Here is a 21,376-nt window from a genome sequence, read left to right as displayed (position 1 = left end):
GGGGAAAAATATAGATACAGAGGCAAAGAAGCATTGAATAGACTGTCAAACTACAGTGGGAAGGCAGGGGAGGTTGGGAGTGGGGGGGTTGTAAGAGATCAACCGAAGGACTTGTACGCATGCATATAAACATAACTAATGGATAGAAGACACTGTGGGGGGGCAGGTAAAGTCTTGTACTGGGGGAAAGGGGAGGCCGAGGGGAGGTCAATGGGGGGGAAAAAAGGAGACATATGTACTACTATTTGTAGTACTTCAAACAATTAAAAAAAAGAAAAAGAAAATTAAAAAAAAAAGAAAAGCTCTCTGAGGCACTGCCTTAGATCCTTCTTCTATCTTAAAAACAAAGGGTTTTACTCACCATTTTGGCTTCAACATTATATAATGTTTTTCTGACAATGACCTGGATTTTCTCTTTGATTGGAAGCCACTCCTTAATTCAACATCATTTGCTATCTATAGAGGCTAAAAATTATCAAAACCAATACCTGTCTCCTTTATGTTCAACAGTCCTTTCTTCTGCTTCTCTTTCCTCTCACTTAAACTACATTTTACTTAAGGCAACAAAAATGCAGGCAGTTCCTTCATTAATATGCCTGAAAATATCTTTAGCTCAAACAGTTCATGAGGTACATTTTCTTTCTATTCCCATTTTACTGCAGGTGATGGTACCTATATATATAAAAGCCTAATATGCTAAGTGGCCTTCCCACTTTCCAACCAGTTGCTATGACATACACTGACCACCAGGGGGCAGACACTCAATGCAGGAGATGCCGTGATGCACACAGAGAAACGACACCATGGACCTACTGCCACAAAGCAACACTTGGCTTCCCCAAAGTGGGACACAGGCCCCGCCACCACCCCGGAGCAACAGCCCACCAAATTGCAGCCAATGCTGCCGTGGCATGAAATGCAGCCCACAGCCCAGCCCAGTCCACAAAGGGTGGCTGTGGGTGCCGGATAATGATGTCACACTTTTGTTGACATTCTGAAGTTGAAATTGTCGACAGAATATGTCTGAAGACCAACTATTGCTATAACGTACCTCTGAGGCTGAAAGAAAGCAGCGTCATCAACAGAATATGTCTGAAGAACAGTTATTGATAGGTACTACCAATACTGGTAGGAACTGCCTTCATAGCGAAAATGAGGTAAATGAGGACGCAATTATTGAACACAGTTGTGGCAGAATAACTGTTACATGTCAATTTTGCCTATCCCTAAATTTCTCCAATGAAAAGCCATCTGATGGAAAATTTACTCAATGTTGTAGCAAAGGCAACATTTTTCCAAATGATATAAATTTTCCAGAATACCCAGCATATTTAAAACAATTAATGATAGGGGGCCTGGAGAAGGGCAGGGCTGGAGAAGGGCGGTGCCGGATGGGCCTGGGCCTAAGTGCGCCGGCATAGTGTGCTCTCCTCAGGGCAGCGGAGGCGATATGCTGGGGAAGATGGAAGACTACCAGAGTGTGGAAGAGACTACTTTTGTTGTTGACGAAGTGAGCAATGTTGTGAAAGAGCTATAGAAAGTGCCATCGGTGGCAATGCCTATCAGCACAGCAAAATCAATCAGTGGACCACAAATGTAGTAGAACAAACTTTAAGCCAACTCACCAAGCTAGGAAAACCATTCAAATACACTGAGTGGTCAGATTATTATGATATCTGAACACATAATAATTGGGCCACTCAGTGAATATATACTATATTAGAGGCCTAGTGCATGAATTTGGGCATGGGTGGGGTCTGGCCAGCCTGGCCAGGGGGAGGGGACATGGATGGTTGGCCGGCCTGCCTGCTGGTTGAACTTCTGGTCGAGAGGACAATTTGCATATTAGCCTTTTATTATATAGGATATATACTGAGTGGCCAGATTATTATGCATTCAGAGATCATAATAATCTGACCACTCAGTGTACATTGTGACCTGTATAATTATGCAGAAGAATGGAGCAGGACTACACACAGTGAGTTCTTGCTTCTGGGACAGCTCTACTAATGAGAGTTTAACTGTGCGATGGGAGAACAAGACCATGTACTTCATCGTCAGGGCCTTTGGACTGTCCATCTGACTGACCTCCTCATCCTCCTGGGCTCTTTCTCCTCTGTATCAACTTTTCTCTCCGATCTTCTAACCACCAGCCATGAATTCAGTGAACAGCTTTCCCACTCTGTCTGTTTTCTGTGGCACTTTCAACATGCAGAGAAAAACCCAAATGACCACACTGTTCTGTGATTAGCACACCCTCAGTCACACGGATCCTTCTTGGGCAGTCGAAACATGGACTGCCACATGTCCACACTCTGAATATCTCTGTTCAAAGGTGCTAAACACTCAACCTGCTGGTGTCAACCTTTCTCTACTCTGAAATCATTCAAACACACTAATTTTTTCCATACTTTGTACTTTAGTTAGAATAAATTATTCCAAATTAAAAAAAAGTAAAACAATAAATGATAAATGAAGATTCTGACAGTAAAAATTTCATGGCAAATATTCATTTGATAAATAGTTCTTTTGCTTTTGCTTCAATGGATGCAAATTTTGCATCACCATCAGGATATGGGCCATAGTGTTTTAGAATACACAGTCAAGTTTATCACTGTACTGGAACTTTACATCCTTTGGATGGTGTTTCTTGGAAGTTTGCTCAACTCTGTATTTTAGATACGGCTATAGAGACAAGTAAAAGATCAGCATTGCCAGAAAACCAAGCTTGCTCAGAAAGACTCATAATCAATATCAGCAATCTCATGAATGAAATAAACAAATTAACAAAATCACACAAGATGCTACATGAGGTAGAAAAGGAAGCCTAATCTGAAGCAGCAGCGAAAGGTATTGCTCCCATAGAAGTAATAATGGCAATTAAATATGATCGTAATAGTGATCTGGGTAGATATAATTATCCCTGTGTAACTGAAGTTGCCATCATATTCAGAAAGGAAGATGAAGAACCTCCTTTTGAAAGGGACTTGCTCATTCATTGTAAACCAGATCCCAATAATCTAAATGCCACTAAAATGAAACAAATCAGTATCCTGTTTCCTACATTAGATGCAATGATGTAGCCTATTCTTTTTCCACATGGTGAAAAGGCTGGGGAACAGATATTGCATTAAAACTCAGAGATGAGATAGAGAAAAATGGCGGCGGAATAGACAGACGTGTTCCAAGCCTTGTCCCGGAGCAGAAAGAAAGAACAGCTGAGGGTCGCACTAGGAGTGTTTGTTGGCAAGTTGGGGGACAGCTGAACTCCAGAAGAAGGTGGGAGACTGCTAGATGGGGTTCCCCTGATCTGGCAGCTCCCACTGCGGCTGGGTCCCCTCCCGGAGCTGCGGGCTTGGACGCGGAGTCTGCGCCATCTGGAACCAGAAAGTGGAGCTTATTGGAAGCCTGAGAATCCACAACTGCGGCACCCACGGAACAGCTGCGAGCCCCAGAACAATGCTCCCCAATTGGCGCAAACACACGGGTTCAGAGGAGCTCTACACTCCACCACGGAAAGGTCAGATTTCGCCTAGGATAAGGTGAGGTCTCTGGTCCCAGCGCGAGAGAGGAACGCGCGTTTTGCGGGAGCTGGAGGACCAGGGAAGTCTGTGCCTAGAAAAATCCGTGGCTGTTGGGGCTGGCGTGATCTGTGAATGTGGAAAGGGGTCCTCAGAGCTGCTAACAGAAGGGCTCTCTAAAAAGCAACCCATTTTGATCTGACGTGCAGGGACACCCTAAGAATTTCATGGGTGTGCTAGACTTACGCGCAGCCATGGAGTGTGCACACTTGGGCTTTTTCCTCTTGAAATTCTTGCTTCTGATTACTAAGCCCAATACATAGGATCACCCAGTTGGGGACACCCTGGGAGACTGCAGGGGAAAGTTGTTTTTCTGGAACCTGGGGATTGGAGCGGGGAGTGACCATCGGAGAGCCAGCTCTGAGGCAGCCCACTCCCACAAACCAGTAGTGAGTCCCACAGGGAAAGAAGGCTCTAACACTCCCTAGAGAGGCCATAGATAAACCCAGAAGTCAATGCAGAAACACTGCCACCCAGGGGCTGAATCACAAATTGACACTTGTGTAATCAAAAATAAAGGAATACGAGAAATTAAGACACACCATAAGACACACCGCCTGCTTAAAATCAGGACTGGCTTACATCACTGAAGAGCAGTGGAACGCAGGGAACTGCAATACTGTCCGGACTGAGAAACAGGCGTGCCAAACAGAACAACAGAGGAAGTGAATGACCTTCACTACGCCACATTTTATTTTTATTTTTTATTTATTTTCATTTTTTGCATCTTTTACTCAAGAAACTAATTTTTTTTTCTTTTTTCCTCACTTGATTTTACCTTTTTAATTATTACATTTTTATTTTCAATCCGTATTATTACTACTGCTATTTTATCTTTTTTGTTTTTTAAATGTCATTTTATTTTCTCTTCATTTTGTTTTGGGATTAATGTTCTACATTCTATTTTTATCTTTCCTTTAGCATCATTTTACTCTATCTCAACTCTACCTTTATGCCATCACTCTCTTCCTCACTTTTCCCTTTTTGGTGTCCTGTTTATCTTACCCCTTTCCTGCTTTAGATTTTCCCTATTCTTTCTGTATACCCCTGTTAAAATTTCACCCTACTTATATATCTAATCTCCAATCCCCTGCTCCAAGTCCATACACACCTCTCTCTTCGCTGTCTTAACTATCCAAAAATTGTTTTTCTCTCTGTCCTTTTGTTGTTGTTTGCTTGAATGTAGATTATATCGAATTTTTATGCTTTTTTGTGAGATTGTTTTGCTTATTCTTCTTTTGTTTATTTTTTTGTTTGTTTATTGCTTCTGTTTTCCCTTGCCTCACTCAATATTAGTTGGTGTTGTAGTTTCTATTAATCCCCAGGTACTTGTTGCTGGCATTTGCTGGGATAAGTGATTGTTCCATTGGAGTTTTATCCCCAATATATATAGTCTGTTTCCCTTGCTCTCTTAGTCTCTTTCTTGTCTCTCTTACTTTTTTTTCCCTCTGCACAATTTCATTTTGACACTCCTTTTTTTTTCCTTCTTTCTTTTTCCTCTTCTACATTCTCTCCTATCCCCTAATTTGCCTTTCCCTGGTGGTCACCTTTATTAGAGGTTATTAATATTGTGAATACATTTCTGTTCAATGCCTTGTGTATTGTACCTGGTTGTGTTGTATTTTGTGCCTTTAAATCAATGCAGGAGAGAGAGAACTACATAACCAGACATCCAGAGAAGAGAGACCATGGGGAGACAAAGAAACAGCCCACATATGAAAGAAACGCAGGCATCACCAGAAAGGGAAGTAAATGAAATGGAGGCAAGCAACCTTCCAGAGAAAGAATTCAGAGAAATGGTCATAAGGAGGCTGAAAAGAATGGAAGACAAATTCGACAATATGAGTAAGAACCAAGAGGAAATGAAGAAGAACCAAGAAAAAATGAAAAATGACATCACTGGTGTAAAGAACTCAATAGAAAGCATCAAGAGTAGACTAGAAGAAGCAGAGGACCGCATCAGTGAGCTAGAAGACAAGATGGGAAAAAATAACCAAGTAGAGCAACTTCTAGAAAAAAAAATTAAAAGGCAGGAGGAGAGCCTAAGGGAACTTTGGGACAACACAAAACAAAACAACATCCGCATAATAGGGGTTCCAGAAGGAAAGGAAGCTGAGCAAGGAATAGAAAACCTCTTTGAAGAAATAATGACAGAAAATTTCCCTGATATAGAGAAGAAAAAAACCACACAAATCCAAGAAGCTCACAAAATTCCAAGCAAAATGAACCCCAAAAGACCGATGCCAAGGCACATTATAATTAAATTGGCAAACACCAACGACAAAGTAAGAATCTTAAAAGTGGCAAGAGAGACAGAAAGTTACATACAAAGGAACCCCCATCAGACTAGCAACTGATTTCTCAACAGAAACTCATCAGGCCAGAAGGGAATGGAATGAAATATACAAAGTCATGCAAAGGAAGGGTCTGAATCCAAGAATACTGTACCCAGCAAGGCTATCAATCAAAATTGAAGGTGAAATCAGGAGCTTCACAGACAAAAAAGGACTAAGGGAATTTATTACTACCAAACCAGCAATGCAAGAAATGCTGAAGGGTCTGCTGTAAAAAAAAAAAAAAAAAGAAATAGGAAGCGAAGAAGGAACACAGGTGTAAAGAATAGGAATGGTGACAAATAAGTACCTATCAATAATAACTTTAAATGTAAACGGATTAAATGCCCCAATCAAAAGACATAGGGTAATGGATTGGATAAGAAAACATGACCCATATATCTGCTGTCTACAAGAAACCCACCTCAGAAAAAAAAGACGCACACAGACTGAGGGTGAAGGGATAGAAAAAGGTTTTCCAGGCGAATGGAACTGAAAAAAAAGCTGGGGTAGCAATACTAATATCTGACAAATTAGATCTCAAACTGAAGGACATAACAAGAGATAAGGAAGGCCACTTCATAAGACTAAAGGGAGCAATCCAACAAGAAGAAATAACTCTGGTAAACATATATGCACCCAATACAGGAGCACCCAAATACATAAAAAAACTCCTGGAGGATATCAAGGGAGAGATTGACAGCAATACAATCATAGTAGGAGACTTTAATACCCCACTATCACCATTGGACAAATCCTCTAAACAAAAAATCAGCAAAGAGACATCAATCCTAAATGACTCACTAGACCAGATGGAATTAATTGACATCTTCAGAACATTTCACATCAAAGCCACAGAATATACATTCTTCTCAAGTGCACATGGGTCATTTTCAAAGATAGACCATATGTTGGGACATAGGCAAAGTCTCTTCAAATTCAAGAAGATAGAAAACATATCAAGCATCTTCTCAGACCACGGTGGCATAAAACTGGAAATCAACTATAATAAAAACAATCCAAAGAAATCAAACACATGGAGACTAAACAGCATGCTATTAAACCATGACTGGGTTACCAGAGAGATCAAAGAAGAAATAAAAAACATCATGGCAACAAATGACAATGAAAACACTACAATCCAAAATCTATGGGACACAGCAAAAGCAGTCTTGAGAGGGAAGTTCATAGCTCTACAAGCCTACTGCAAAAAACAAGAAACAATGGTAATAAATTACCTAACCCAACAACTCAAAGAGTTAGAAAAAGAGCAACAACAAAAGCCCAGTGTAAGCAGAAGGAAGGAAATAATAAGGATCAGAACAGAGATAAACGACATAGAGACCAAAGAAACAATACAAAAGATCAACAAAACCAAGAGCTGGTTCTTTGAAAGGATAAACAAGATTGATGAACCTCTAGCCAGGCTCACCAAGAAGAAAAGAGAGAGGACCCAAATAAACAAAATCAGAAATGAAAGAGGTGAAATAACAACAGATCCCGCCAAAATACAGAGAATTGTTAAAAAATACTACGAACAACTCTATTCCAACAAACTGGACAACCTGGAGGAAATGGACATATTCCTAGAAAAATATAACCTTCCAAAACTCAATCAGGAAGAATCTAAACAGCTCAACATGCCAGTAACTATGGAAGAAATTGAAGCAGTCATCAAAGAGCTTCTGGCAAACAAACGCCCGGGGCCAGACGGCTTCACAGGAGAGTTCTACCAAACATTCAAGGAAGAACTAAAACCTATCCTCCTCAGACTATTCCAAAAAATTCAAGATGAAGGAACACTTCCAAGCTCCTTCTATGAAGCCAGCATCACCCTAATACAAAAACCAGATAAAGACAACACAATGAAGGAGAATTACAGGCCAATATCCCTCATGAATGTAGATGCCAAAATCCTCAACAAAATTCTAGCAAATCGGATCCAGCAGTACATCAGAAAGATCATACACCATGACCAAGTAGGGTTTATCCCAGGAATGCAAGGATGGTACAATATCCACAAATCAATTAACCTGATACATCACATAAACAAATTGAGAGACAAAAATCACATAGTCATATCAATTGATGCAGAAAAAGCATTTGACAAAATCCAACACCCTTTCTTGATAAAAACTCTCAACAAGGTGGGAATAGAAGGATCATACCTCACCATAATAAAAGCTATATATGATAAACCCACAGCTAACATCATACTCAATGGGCAAAAACTAAAACCATTTCCCCTAAGAACAGGAACAAGACAAGGATGCCCACTCTCACCACTCCTGTTTGACATAGTACTGGAAGTATTATCCATTGCAATTAGACAAGAAGAAGAAATAAAAGGCATCCAAATTGGAAAAGAAGAAGTAAAGCTGTCCTTATTTGCAGATGACATGATATTGTACATAAAAAACCAGAAAGACTCCATTAAAAAACTAACAGACTTAATAAATGAATTCGGCAATGTAGCAGGATACATAATTAATGCCAAGAAATCTATGGCATTTCTCTACACTAATAATGAACTTACAGAAAGAGAGACTAAAAAAGCAATCCCATTTTCTATCGCACCAAAAAAATTAAGATACTTAGGAATAAACCTAACCAAGGAGGTAAAAGACCTATATGCGGAAAACTACAGGACACTGAAAAAAGAGATAGAGGAAGATGTAAACAGATGGAAGAACATACCATGTTCATGGATTGGTAGAATTAACATCATCAAAATGTCCATACTACCCAAAGCAATTTATAGGTTCAATGCACTCCCCATTAAAATACCAACAGCATATTTCACAGACCTAGAAAGAACTCTCCAAAAATTCATCTGGAATAAAAAAAGACCCCGAATAGCCACAGCAATCCTGAGAAAGAAGAATAAAGTAGGAGGGATCTCAATACCAGATTTCAAGCTGTATTACAAAGCCACTGTCCTCAAAACAGCCTGGTACTGGCACAAGAACAGACATATAGATCAATGGAATAGAATAGAGAATCCAGATACCGACCCAAACCAATATGCGCAATTAATATTTGACAAAGGAGGCATGAGCATACAATGGAGTCAAGACAGTCTCTTCAATAAATGGTGTTGGGAAAATTGGACAGATACATGCAAAAAACTGAAGCTAGATCACCAACTTACACCATACACAAAAATAACTCAAAATGGATACAGGACTTAAACATAAGACGGGAAACCATAAAAATACTAGAGGAATCCACAGGCAGCAAAATCTCAGACATATGCCAAAAGAACTTTTTTAGTGATACTGCCCCTAGGGCAATGGAAGCCAAAGAGAAAATAAACAAATGGGACTACATCAAAATAAAAAGCTTTTGCACAGCAAAAGAAACCATCAACAAAACAACAAGAAACCCCATTGTATGGGAGAACATATTTGCAAATGGTATCACTGATAAAGGTTTAATTTCCAACATCTACAGGCAGCTTATACAACTTAATAAAAGGAAGATATATGATCCAATAAAAAAATGGGCAACGGACCTACATAGAATCTTTTCGAAAGAAGACAGAAGGAAGGCCAAGAGACACATGAAAACATGCTCAAAGTCACTAATTATCCGAGAGATGCAAATCAAAACGACAATGCGATACCATCTCACACCTATCAGAATGGCTATCATCAACAAATCAACAAATGACAAGTGTTGGCGAGGATGCGGAGAAAAAGGAACCCTCGTGCACTGCTGGTGGGAATGCAGACTGGTGTAGCCACTGTGGAGAACAGTATGGAGTTTCCTCAAAAAACTGAAAATGGAACTCCCATTTGACCCAGTAATCCCACTCCTAGGAATATATCCTAAGAAACTAGAAACACCAATCAGAAAGGATATATGCACCCCTATGTTCATAGCAGCACAATTTACAATAGCTAAGATTTGGAAAAGCCTAGGTGCCCATCAGCAGATGACTGGATCAGAAAACTATGGTACATCTACACAATGGAATACTATGCTGCCATAAAAAAGAAGGAATTACTACCATTTGTAGGCACCTGGATAGAATTAGAGAACATTATGCTAAGTGAAATAAGCCAGTCAATGAAAGAAAAATACCACATGATCTCACTCATTTGGGGATAATGAAAAACATTATAAACTGATGAACAAAAAGATAGTTACAGAGGCAGTAAAGCATCAAACAGACCGTCTAATTACAGCGGTAAGGTTAGGGAGAGGTGGGGGAAATAAGAGATCACCTGAAGGACTTGTATGCATGCATATAAGAGTAACCAAGAGATGCAAAACATTGGGGGTTGAGGGCATGTATGGGAGTGGGGTGGGGGGGGGCAATAGTAAGATATGTACACATATAATACCTTAATAAAAATTTGAAAAAAACAAAACAAAACTCAGAGATGACAGTGTAATCGACAATAATACTAGATGAAATGTAAGGACGTAAGTCACACAAATGCAGTATTATGGATTTCATCTCTCCATCTGGGACACGTTCAATTCTATTTTAAATGCAGGAAAATTGACTCAACACTATATTGTCAATTCATATTCAAAAATGAAAGCCAATTGGATAAATTTTATTATAGCAAACCAATCTAAGTTGAGAGTTGAAAAATATAGTGGTTTGATGGATTATCTCACATCTAGATCTGAAAATGACAATGTGCCGATTGGTAAAATGATAATGCTTCTGTCATCTTTTGAGGGTAGTCCCAGATATATGCAGCAGTGATATCAGGATGCTATGGCAATTATAACTAGGTATGGCAAGCCCTATTTATTTGTAACTATGACATGCAACCCAAAATGGGCAGATATTTTAAATAATTTAAAACACTGGCAAAAAAAAAAAAAATTGAAAACAGACCTGATTTGGTAGCCAGCGTTTTTAATATTAAGCTGAATGCTCTTTTAAATTATATATGTAAATTCAATTTATTTGGCAAGTAGGTTCAATCATCATGCTACTGAGAAATCTTAATAGTAAATGGGGTCTTTGTAATGGTACCAGATTTATTATCACAAGATTGTGACCTAAGATAATCAAGGCTGAAGTATTAATAGGCTCTGCGAAGGAGAGGTTGTTCTGATTCCAAGAATTGATTTGTCCCCGTTTGATACTGGCCTCCCATTTAAATTAATTTGAAGACATTTTCCCGTGATGCCAGCATTTGCGACGACTATTAATAAATCACAAGGACAAACTCTAGACAGAGTAGGAATATTCCTACCTAAACCTGTTTTCAGACATGGTCAGTTATACACTGAGTGGCCAGATTATTATGATCTCTGAATGCATAATAATCTGGCCACTCAGTGTGTGTGTGTGTGTGTGTGTGTGTGTGTGTGTGTGTGTGTGTGTGTGTATAAATATATATATATATATATTAGAGGCCTGGTGCATGAATTCGTGCATGGTGGGGTCCAGCCAGCCTGGCCAGGGGGAGGGGACATGAGCGGTTGGCTGGCCTGCTTGTTAGTCGAATTCCTGGTCGAGGGGACAATTTGCATATTAGCCTTTTACTATATAGGATATACACTGAGTGGCCAGATTATTATGTGTTCAGAGATCATAATAATCTAGCCACTCTGTATATTGCTTTCTCTCAAGTTTGAAGAGCATGTGACGTTAAAGTTAAAGTTGTAAATACTTCATCCAAGAGAAATTAGTCAAGCACTCTGAAAGTGATTTTACTCTTAATATGGTATACAGGGAGATATTAGAATAAGTTTAATCAATTTATCAGTCATTGTTTGTATCAGTGTTGGTTTATACCATGTTTTTGTTGTTTTCATATCATTTTGTTGTTTTTATATCATGTTTTTGTTTTCATATCAGGTCTTTGTTCTTGTTATAACATGTTGTTATTGTTTATTTATTAATCAATTTATATATTATTTTCATGTACATTTTAGTAATTTTCTTTCATCTCTGACTCTTCTATTATAGAGAAAGGGCGAATAGCGATATTAAAATATTTATTCTAATTAATTTCCTTTCAATGTGTAAGAATTTGTGCACCAGGCCACTAGTTGTTATATAATAGGAGTATTCTTTCCTCCAGTTTAAACAGCATTTCCTCACTTCCACTTAAGTCTTCAGTGGCAGCCACCTCCAAGACCATTTGGCTTTTGCTAACAGTCTATTCTAGGCCCTTTAAGCTTTACCAACACTCTCTTCAAGGTTCTTCCAGCTTCCCTCACTTCCCAATTCCAAAACTACTCCCACATTATTAGTTACTTGTTATGGCAGCATTCTACTTCCAGGTGCCAAATCTATTTAAGGTTTATTGATGAGTAATAAATGACCCAAAACAAAGTGGCTTGAAGCAACAATAAGTATGTATTTTTCTCATAGTTTCTGGCCTCAGAAAATCTGAACTGGGCAGCTTTGTCTCATCATTTTTTATTTATAATGTTAGCAAGGGCTATAGTCATCTAAAAGATTGATCAAAATGGGAGGATCCACTTTAAAGTAGCTTACTCACAAGGCTGGCAGTCGGTACTAGTTGCTGAGAGAAGGAGTCATTTCATCCCATGTGAAACTCTCTTCAGTCATTTAGGTGACTGCTTGAGTATCCTCACAAGTTGGAATATGACTTCCCCTTCTGTGACTTAGCCCTGGAGGCAGTCTATCACTTGTGCAGTTTTTGGTTAGTTCTACAGGTCAGTCCTACTCAATGGCATGAAAATCAAGAGATGTGGGTCACTGAAAGTCCTCTTAGAGGCTGTCTACCACCTTTTGTGACATCACCCAAGTTATATTCCTAGTTGCCAGAAGGAGGTGTGGATTGTCTTCTGGGGCAGAGGCTACTGTATCATCTTCAAGGACGAGAGAAAGAAGTACTAGCCCCTAAATGGGGGTAGTGAGCCATTCTGGGAGGCTGAGGGTTCAGGAGAAATTGAAACTCAAGATTTTTGCATCTTACATTTCCTATCCTATGTCCCCATGTTATATTCCTTCACAGGAAAGACCCCCACCCCATCCTAGGACAGCAGACTTGCTTAATTAGGAATTTAACCTTCTCTAGAGCTCTGCTGTTCTTATGTTTCAGTATAGGGCAATGTTCTCAGCTCTTATGCTCTTTGGTTCCTGGAGAGGAAAATCTTGTAATATGCTTCCTGCTAATCTCACCAGATTTCAGCTAGCCTCTAATGGGTAATCATGTACAGCCTTTCATTTTCCATCCCCAGTGTATCCGTTCCCCCAACAATATCCATCTACTTCCATAATTCCTATAATTACTTTCCCCACATTTTTTTCAAATGCTTGAAACATGACACCAAAGGAAAATTTCCTTTCCCTTGAATACCACCCCAATTCACCACGTATGGACACTGTACTGCTTCCTTATACTGGAGTCTACCTCTCATCTTCTCATCTGCTTTCTCAGTTCACTCGGGTACAGACAAACACCAATCAGGTTTTCTGGAAAGTACACCTTAAGATAGAAGTTAGCATCCAGGAAGTATATGTAAGATAGAAATTTGTGTGTAGGAATGCTCTTGAGATCAGCACCTGTGTGCGAATAGGAATAATGCAGATTTGGGAGAGAGAAGAGTTGGCTTGTAGTATAGTCACAACAAAGACAACCCCACAAGAAAATGGTTCTCATTTTGTGTGAGGTGACTGTTCAGCTGAGGTTATTGTTGGGAGGGTGGCCAGCATCCACAGTAGCCATGTTTTCAGAGAAAGAATATTTAGTTGTTTGGAAGAATTTGTCCTCAAATTCTTCCAAACAACTAAAAAAAGGCAACACTTCCCAACACATTTTATGAAGCCATCATAACCTTGATACCAAACCTGGAAAATATAACAATAACAAAAGAAAACTACAGACTGATATCTCTCATGAATACAGATGTAAAAAATGCTAAACAAAATACTGGCAAGTTGAATTCAACAATACTTTAAAAAGATAATACATCACGATTGAGAGGGGTTCAGTTGAAGGAGGCAAGGATAGTTCAACATACACAAATTAATCAATGTAATACATCACATTAACAAAGTAAAGGATAAAAATCATATGATCATATCAATAGATGTAGAAAAAGCATTTGACAAGATACATCCATTCATTATTAAAACATTCAATAAAATGAGAATAGAAGGAAAGTACCTCAACATAATAAAGGCCATATATGACAAACCCTCAGCTAATATACTTCATAGTGAAATACTGAAAACTTTTTTCTCTAAGATCAGGAACAAGACAAGGCTGTCCACTTTAACCACTCTTATTCAACATAGTACTGGAGGTCCTAGCCAGAGCAATCAGAGAGATATAATCAGGCAAGAGAAAGATATAAAAGGCATCCAACTTGGGAATAAAGAAGTAAAACTGTCACCTTTTGCAGATGATATGATTCTGTATATAGAAAGCCTAAAGACTCCACCAAACAAACTATTAGAAACAATAAACAAATATAGTAATGTTGCAGAATACAAAATAAATATAAAAAAATACATTGCATTCCTATATATTAACAATGAAGTTTCAGAAAAAGAAATGGAAAAAATTTCTTTTATAATTGAAATAAAAAGAATAAAATACTTAGGAATAAACTTGAACAAAGTATCTGAAGGACTTATACACTGAAAACTACATGACATTATTAAAAGCAATTGAAGAAGATACAGAGAAATGAAGAGATATTCCATGTTCATGGATTGAAAGAATCAAGATAGTTAAAATGTCCATATTACTCAAAACAATATGCAGATTTAATGCAATCCCCATCAAAACTGCAATGGCATTTTAAAAAAGAAACAGAACAAAAAATTACCAGATTTGTATGGAACCACAAAAAACAACAACAACAACAAAAACAAAAACAAATAGCCAAAGCAATCCTGAGGAGCAAAACACGATTTTTGTACTTGGCTCGACATAACCAAAAGAGAGACCTGCATGTAGCACACTGGAGTATAAACACCTCCAAAATTAACCTGAATTTGCATGGGAGGATTTGTGATTCCCAAAGCTGTAGGGTTAGGAACTCAAATCAAGGTAGGTAGACCTTCAAGAGGCAATGTATTGCCAGTAAGTATACAGGATACCTGTATGCTACATGCCTGCAACTGATCCAGATAGATTAAGAGATACAAGAATCCCTCCCCTGACAGAGGAGACTGCAGATAGACAAGTGCAAAACATTGTGAACAGAAATTAATGTTCTAGACCAGTGATTTTCACCCTTTTCATCTCATGGCATACACCAACTAATTACTAAAATTTCTGTGGCACACCAAAAAAATATACTTCTTGCTGATCTGATAAAAATAGGTGTAATTTTGATTCATTCACACTGGATGGCTATTTTTTGTGTTGGCTGTTGTCATTTTTATTTGACAATCAAAGAAAAAAAGAGATTAGTGCCCCCTAAATAATCACATTTTAAAACACTGTGGCACACCAGTTGAAAATTGCTCTTCTAAACTCTACATTTTAAAATGAATATATTCATAGAACACCACAATTATAGTTTATAGAAAGCCTGATACTATTCTGGAGGAAGGAGAAAATTTTATTATATTTTGTATAAATTTCATTTATATCTTTCTCAAAGGAAGTAAACAGAATGCCCATAACCTTTTATTATTATGTGATCTTTTTCTTGGTATTTCCAATCACAAACATTTACAATGAATTGTAAACTAAGTATCAGTTTCATCAAGAAAACAGATGTATGAAACAATACCTTGCACAAATGTTGGAGCTGGATACCTGCCACCAAATCAGTAGGTTCAACTTCAAAATACTTGGTTTTAATTGTCTCATAAAATTGTGTTGTTTCATTTGTTTTCTTTGGTTTTTCCCCAAACCAGTAAGAGTGCTAAGAAGAGAATAAAATGTAATTATTGCAAACACCACTGAAGAAAACGCAGTAGAAAGTTGTTTAGCCTGCTATCCTCTATGTTGACATGGGCAGAGCATTTCTTGGGATTAAGTGTTAGAACTAATTGGCTATAATTTGAACCCCCGAGGCATAAAAAGAGACGACTCTATTTAATCATACTGTCTGAGAGAAACCAAAGGAAATCACTGCAAAATGAGGTCACAGCAGAACATATTATGTCACTCCGCCATGTCTTCTCTTAGCAATACATAAGCCAGTGATAATAAGGGGAAAAAAGAAGGGAGACAAGATGTACATGCTGCCCATTTTTCTATGGCACTGGCTGTGAAGAAATGTGGCTAACCAAATGTGGTGAGCGCCACGATATGGAACATAACTAAACTTCTCCGTGTTAGTATCCAAAGACCCCATCCTATATTAACTTCGTTATGCTGAAGTTCAATCCCTTATGAAACACTAGCCTGCAAAAGTGATGGATTGTTAAGAATTGTAAAGTTTGGGATGGTAGGCCATGAACTACAGATTACATATGCAGTAGAGACTTTCTAGTGTATTAGGAAAAGGTTAGTGAATTCATATGCCTGAAGTAATTAGAATGATTCTTTCTAATTACTAATTGAGTCAATAGTCAATGACCTATTGACTCAATTATAGACAGGGCAAAATTAACTACTGCTGCCTTTTATATAAATTATAAATCATGTCCATAAGGATTGTGACCTCTCTCAATAATAGAAGCAGTACAACTCACCAGCAAAAAGAAGTTCCATGGCTTGGGCACACCATACTCTCCGGGAAAGACGGCTTCTATGTACCAAGCCACAAGGCCATACAAGACAGCATCAAGTAAAAATATTCCCAGTATATAGGCAAAGACAAAGTTCTCCACTGTGTTTGGTGAGAAGATATTACTCCATTTAATTCCAACTTCTAAGAGATAACAGGAGACATTAAATTTTGGTGGCAACTGACACAAAGTTATTCATGTGTATCATAATGAAAGAGTGAAAAAAGTTAATGTTCCCTAGAGATTACTATTATATTCAGCTACTTTCTTATACTGTTAGAATTTAGGACATCTGAGCAAGTAATCATGTAATATGCCTCCTACTATGACAAAGACAAACCATCAGTAATAAATTAAACAAAAATAAAATATACTAAAATGTCAGGAAAATAAGTTTTACGAAAAATAAGCAGACCTATAGGTTTAGACCAAGCATGTCAAACTCACGGCCTGCGAGCCGCATGCAGCCCACAACACATATTTTCTCAGCCCAGTGAATATAACAGAATGTAAGAAACGTTTTAACAAAAATTTCATAACTTAATTTTTACAATATCCTGTTATACATAATTATTAATAATGAACTACAACGTTCGCTAATGACTGATGACTATAATTGTATTACATTCATTTCCCTTATGTGCTTATGCAAAGGTACACCATTTCTCTCCACTAATACTAGCAGCGAATATTTTAGCAGCCGATGGCCACGTCATTATTCTTGGACTGACTTGTTTGGTGTGCACAACAGGAAATATTTCACTTTTGGAAAACAAGAAAAATAGGTTTATTTGTGTTATGCTTATTAATTTGTGCAGGTATTCAGTGTCTGGTAAGTTAATGTTCAAGAAAAAATATTAATTTTTATTAAAATGTTCTATTATTTTATATAAACAATTACTCATTTATTTCAGCCCTTTGTATTCAGCATGTCTCTATCGAAATAAACCTACGTTTCTATGAAAATTGAAGCTTTTGTTTTTTTTGAGGCCCATGTAAAGTTAAACCTTGTTTATTTGGCCCATGTTAGCCTTTGAGTTTGACATGCTTGGTTTAGACAGTGGCTCCTCTGCCCACCCCGTCCTCACACAAAATGTTCACTAACATGTAATTTTGGAAAAATGCAGTCACTGCACAGTAGAGATGAATGAGAACTAAAGAACAGACTAGAGGGGTTTTTGCATAGTTTTGCATTGATGAAAAAAGGAAGAAGGAAGTTATTAAAAGGCAGACCCATGTCACTTCATTCCTACCCCTACACAGAAGGTGGCAACTCCAAAAGGAGTACGAAGAGACCCTAAAAGATCTGAGGCCTGGCTAGTGTGGCTCAGTGGTTGAGCATCGACCTATGTTTCAGGAGGTCATAGTTTAATTCCCAGTCAGGGTACATGCCCCAGTTGGGGCTGGATCTGCAGTAGGCAATGTAGGAGGCAACCAGTCAATGATATTCTGTCATAATTGATGTTTCTATCCCTCTCTCCCTGTCCCTTCCTCTCTTTGAAATCAATAAAGACATTTAAAATTTTTAAAAGACCTGAGTAAATTTATGGAGGAAATGTGCAAACTCATGCACTATAGGTAATGGTATAAAGTAGTATGAATTTTTTTTAGGACAGTAATATTAAAACTGTGGATATCCTATGAGAACATGGCAAAATTTACAAGGTTAACACTCACTGTCTACTTCTGCCCTGACAAGGTATTTGGTTCCCAGTGCCATTACAACGTTTGAGCTGAGGGAAAAAGCCAGCTTCTGGGTGAGTGTCATCTGTGTGTAACTTGAAGAGATCCTTGGAGCTGGAAAGTAGCTGATTATGTAAATGAAGCCTCCAAGAGATATAGCAAAGTGTGCTGCCAATAGGAGAGAAATAATAAGGTCAAGTTAAACAACTGAAAAGCTGAAATACAAATACTTTGGTTTTATTATGAGTGCCCTAAAAGAAGCACATTGAGAATAGACATTGGTTTGCTTGGCTCGCCACTACTTCTGCCACTACTGCCTCAGCACATTATAAAATGTTTGACACTTATTAAGTGTTTAAAAGTATTTTTGAATGAATAAAAGGTAAAAGTTAACACATTTAAAACACTACTTATTCTTGAATTTATCATTAGATATGCAATAACTATGACTATTGCAGCTTTTAATGGAAATTTACATGTTTATTATCACGCAACATAAAATATTGTAAATACTATCATTAGCAAATTCAGAAAATACCTAGATCAGCGGTCACCAACCTTTTAGACTCACAGACCACTAAATTCATAAATTCTTTTTTATTTATTTTTTATTTTTTAAAATCTTTATTATTCAGATTATTACAATTGTTCCTCTTTTTTCCCCCCATAGCTCCCCTCCCGGATCCCAGACACCCCATGCCCTTACCCGCCTCCCCCGTCCTCATCCATAGGTGTACGATTTTTGTCCAGTCTCTTCCTGCATCCACCACACCCCTTTCCCCCTGAGAATTGTCAGTCCACTCCCTTTCTATGCCTCTGATTCTATTATATTCACCAATTTATTCTGTTCATCAGATTTTTTATTCACTTAATTTTAGATTCACTTGTTGATAGATATGTATTTGTTGTTCATAATTTATATCTTTACCTTTTTCTTCTTCTTCCTCTTCTTAAAGAGTACCTTTCAGCATTTCATATAATACTGGTTTGGTGGTGATGAACTCTTTTAGCTTTTTCTTGTCTGTGAAGCTCTTTACCTGACCTTCAATTCTAAATGATAGCTTTGCTTGGTAGAATAATCTTGGTTGTAGGTTCTTGCTATTCATCACTTTGAATATTTTTTGCCACTCCCGTCTGGCCTGCATAATTTCTGTTGAGAAATCAGCTGACAGTCATATGGGTGCTCCCTTGGAGGTAACTAACTGTTTTTCTCTTGCTGCTTTTAATATTCTCCCTTTGTCTTTTGCTCTTGGCATTTTAATTATGATGTGTCTTGGTGTGGTCCTCTTTGGATTCCTTTTGTTTGGACTTGTAAGTCTATTTCTTTCACCAGGTGGGGGAAGTTTTCTTCAAATAGATTTTCAGTATCTTGCTCTTTCTCTTCTGGAACCCCCATAATTCAAATGTTGGTATGCTTAAAGTTGTCCCAGAGGCTCCTTACACTATCTTCATATTTTTGGATTCTTTTCTCTTTTTGCTTTTCCAGTTGAGTGTTTTTTGCTTCTTTGTATTTCAAATCTTTGACTTGATTCTTGCGATCCTCTAGTCTGCTGTTGGATCTCTGTATATCGTTTTTTATTTCAGTCAGAGTATGCTTAATTTCTAGTTGGTCTTTTTTCATATCCTCGAGGGTCTCACTAAATTTATCAGCCTTTTCTAGAAAATTTTTGAAAAACCTTATAACAGTGGTTTTGAACTCTATATCCAGTCATTTGCTTTCCTCCATTTCTTTCATTTGTGACCTGTTTCTTTGTCTCTGCATTTTGGTTGCTTCCCTGAGTTGATAGAGTGGCTCTGTGTGCTAGGTGTCCTATAGGGCCCAGTGGCTCAGCCTCACTAGTTACCTGAGGTGGACACTCTTGGTGCACCCCTTTGTGGGCTGTGTGCACAGTCTTGTTGTAGTTAAGACTTGATTGTTGTTGGTATCACTGGGAGGAATTGACCTCCAGGCCAATTGGCTGTGAGGATCAGCTGTGTCTACGATGGGAGAACTTCTGTGCTGGAGACACCCTTATGAGGCAAGACTTGCTTCAGTGGGGCTTTGGTGCTCACTGAGTCTGCCACCTGAGTGTGTCCCTTATGGATCTGAGGAGTTGTAATCTGGATGGTCCCACTCTGACCACTGGGTACACTGGCTCTTGTATCTCCAATGAGGTGCTAATTTAGCCTCTGCCTGAGGCTACCCAGCAGGAGCTATGAAGAGATCTGCAGATTCCTCTTCTTTGTTTGGGTTTTGGAGGTGCCCAGATGAGGCCCAGCTGTGAAGCAATGCAAGCTGCTGTGGGGCCTTGGGCCTTCTTTTGGATGTTCTGAGTCTCTCTGCCTCAACTGCAGTTTGATAGGTAAATTTAGATTTCAAAGGACCAGGCTATTCATATGCAAAAGCCTCCGTGCACAGCTTGGATGGGGCGGAGCAAACAGCAATGGCTTCCCATCAGCCCTGCCCTAAGAGGCCCCCGGTCTCAGTGTCCCTTGGTAATCCCTGCAAGCACCTCTGAGAGAAAGCCACCCTCGAGTTCTGCCCGCTGCCAGACAGTCCAGTTTCTCCCAGTATGAGTCTGGGTCCCCAGAGTCTCGCCTGGAACTGGAGTTCAGAGCAGTCGGGAGCCTGTGTCTCCCTGCAGCTTGAAAAAGATTGCCGCATACTCAGTTGCCAGCCCTCTACACGCGCGCCTCAGTACCTCTGCACTTTACTTCCACAGCTCCTCTGAGTCTCAGTGTGCTTTTCTCTTCCCTTCTAGTTGTAGAATTTCCACTTAGCCAGCCTTCCTGTGATTCTGGATGATGTTCATTTTGTCTTTTAGTTGTATTTTTGAAGTGGTTGTGAGAGGTGGCAAGATCAGGTGTTTACCTATTCCGCCATCTTGGTTTCTCTCCTAAATTCATAATTTTAAATCTTACAGACCACTAATATGATTTTTTTAAAAAAGATAAATACATTATAAAATAATGATCAGAGAACTTCCATTTTATTAATATGAAATGCACCTATTTGATATAACAACATCATAAATACTTAATCATAATAAAATCTTCAAAGGTTGTTTAATTGTAACAAATTTATTTAAGTAAGTTTAATTTTTACAAAATAATTGAAGCTTTTTTAACTATTACAAAATTTTAGAGTATGATATTTG

The 21,376-nt window shown here is 38.4% G+C and overlaps 1 protein-coding gene and 1 pseudogene across 2 annotated transcripts in view; one reads left to right on the top strand and one right to left on the bottom strand.

Annotated features, from left to right (window-relative positions):
* LOC308252651 (phospholipid-transporting ATPase ABCA3-like) overlaps positions 1-21,376 on the bottom strand; it is a gene marked incomplete at both ends in the record, with an annotated part of 346,909 nt that overhangs the window by 200,491 nt on the left and 125,042 nt on the right. Inside the window, 3 exon segments of the mRNA XM_080677416.1 lie at positions 15,611-15,745; positions 16,521-16,699; positions 18,234-18,407. Of these exon segments, the coding sequence (XP_080533542.1) occupies positions 15,611-15,745; positions 16,521-16,699; positions 18,234-18,407 (488 nt within the window).
* LOC308254551 (dynein light chain Tctex-type 1-like) lies at positions 1,463-2,083 on the top strand (annotated as a pseudogene). Its single transcript has 2 exons — positions 1,463-1,645; positions 1,926-2,083. The product of its transcript is annotated as a dynein light chain Tctex-type 1-like (transcript).

The sequence above is a fragment of the Plecotus auritus genome (assembly GCF_963455305.1).
Source record: "Plecotus auritus genome assembly, chromosome: 7".
Classification (NCBI taxonomy): Eukaryota; Metazoa; Chordata; class Mammalia; order Chiroptera; family Vespertilionidae; genus Plecotus; species Plecotus auritus.
This window is presented reverse-complemented; position numbering and strand designations above follow the sequence as displayed.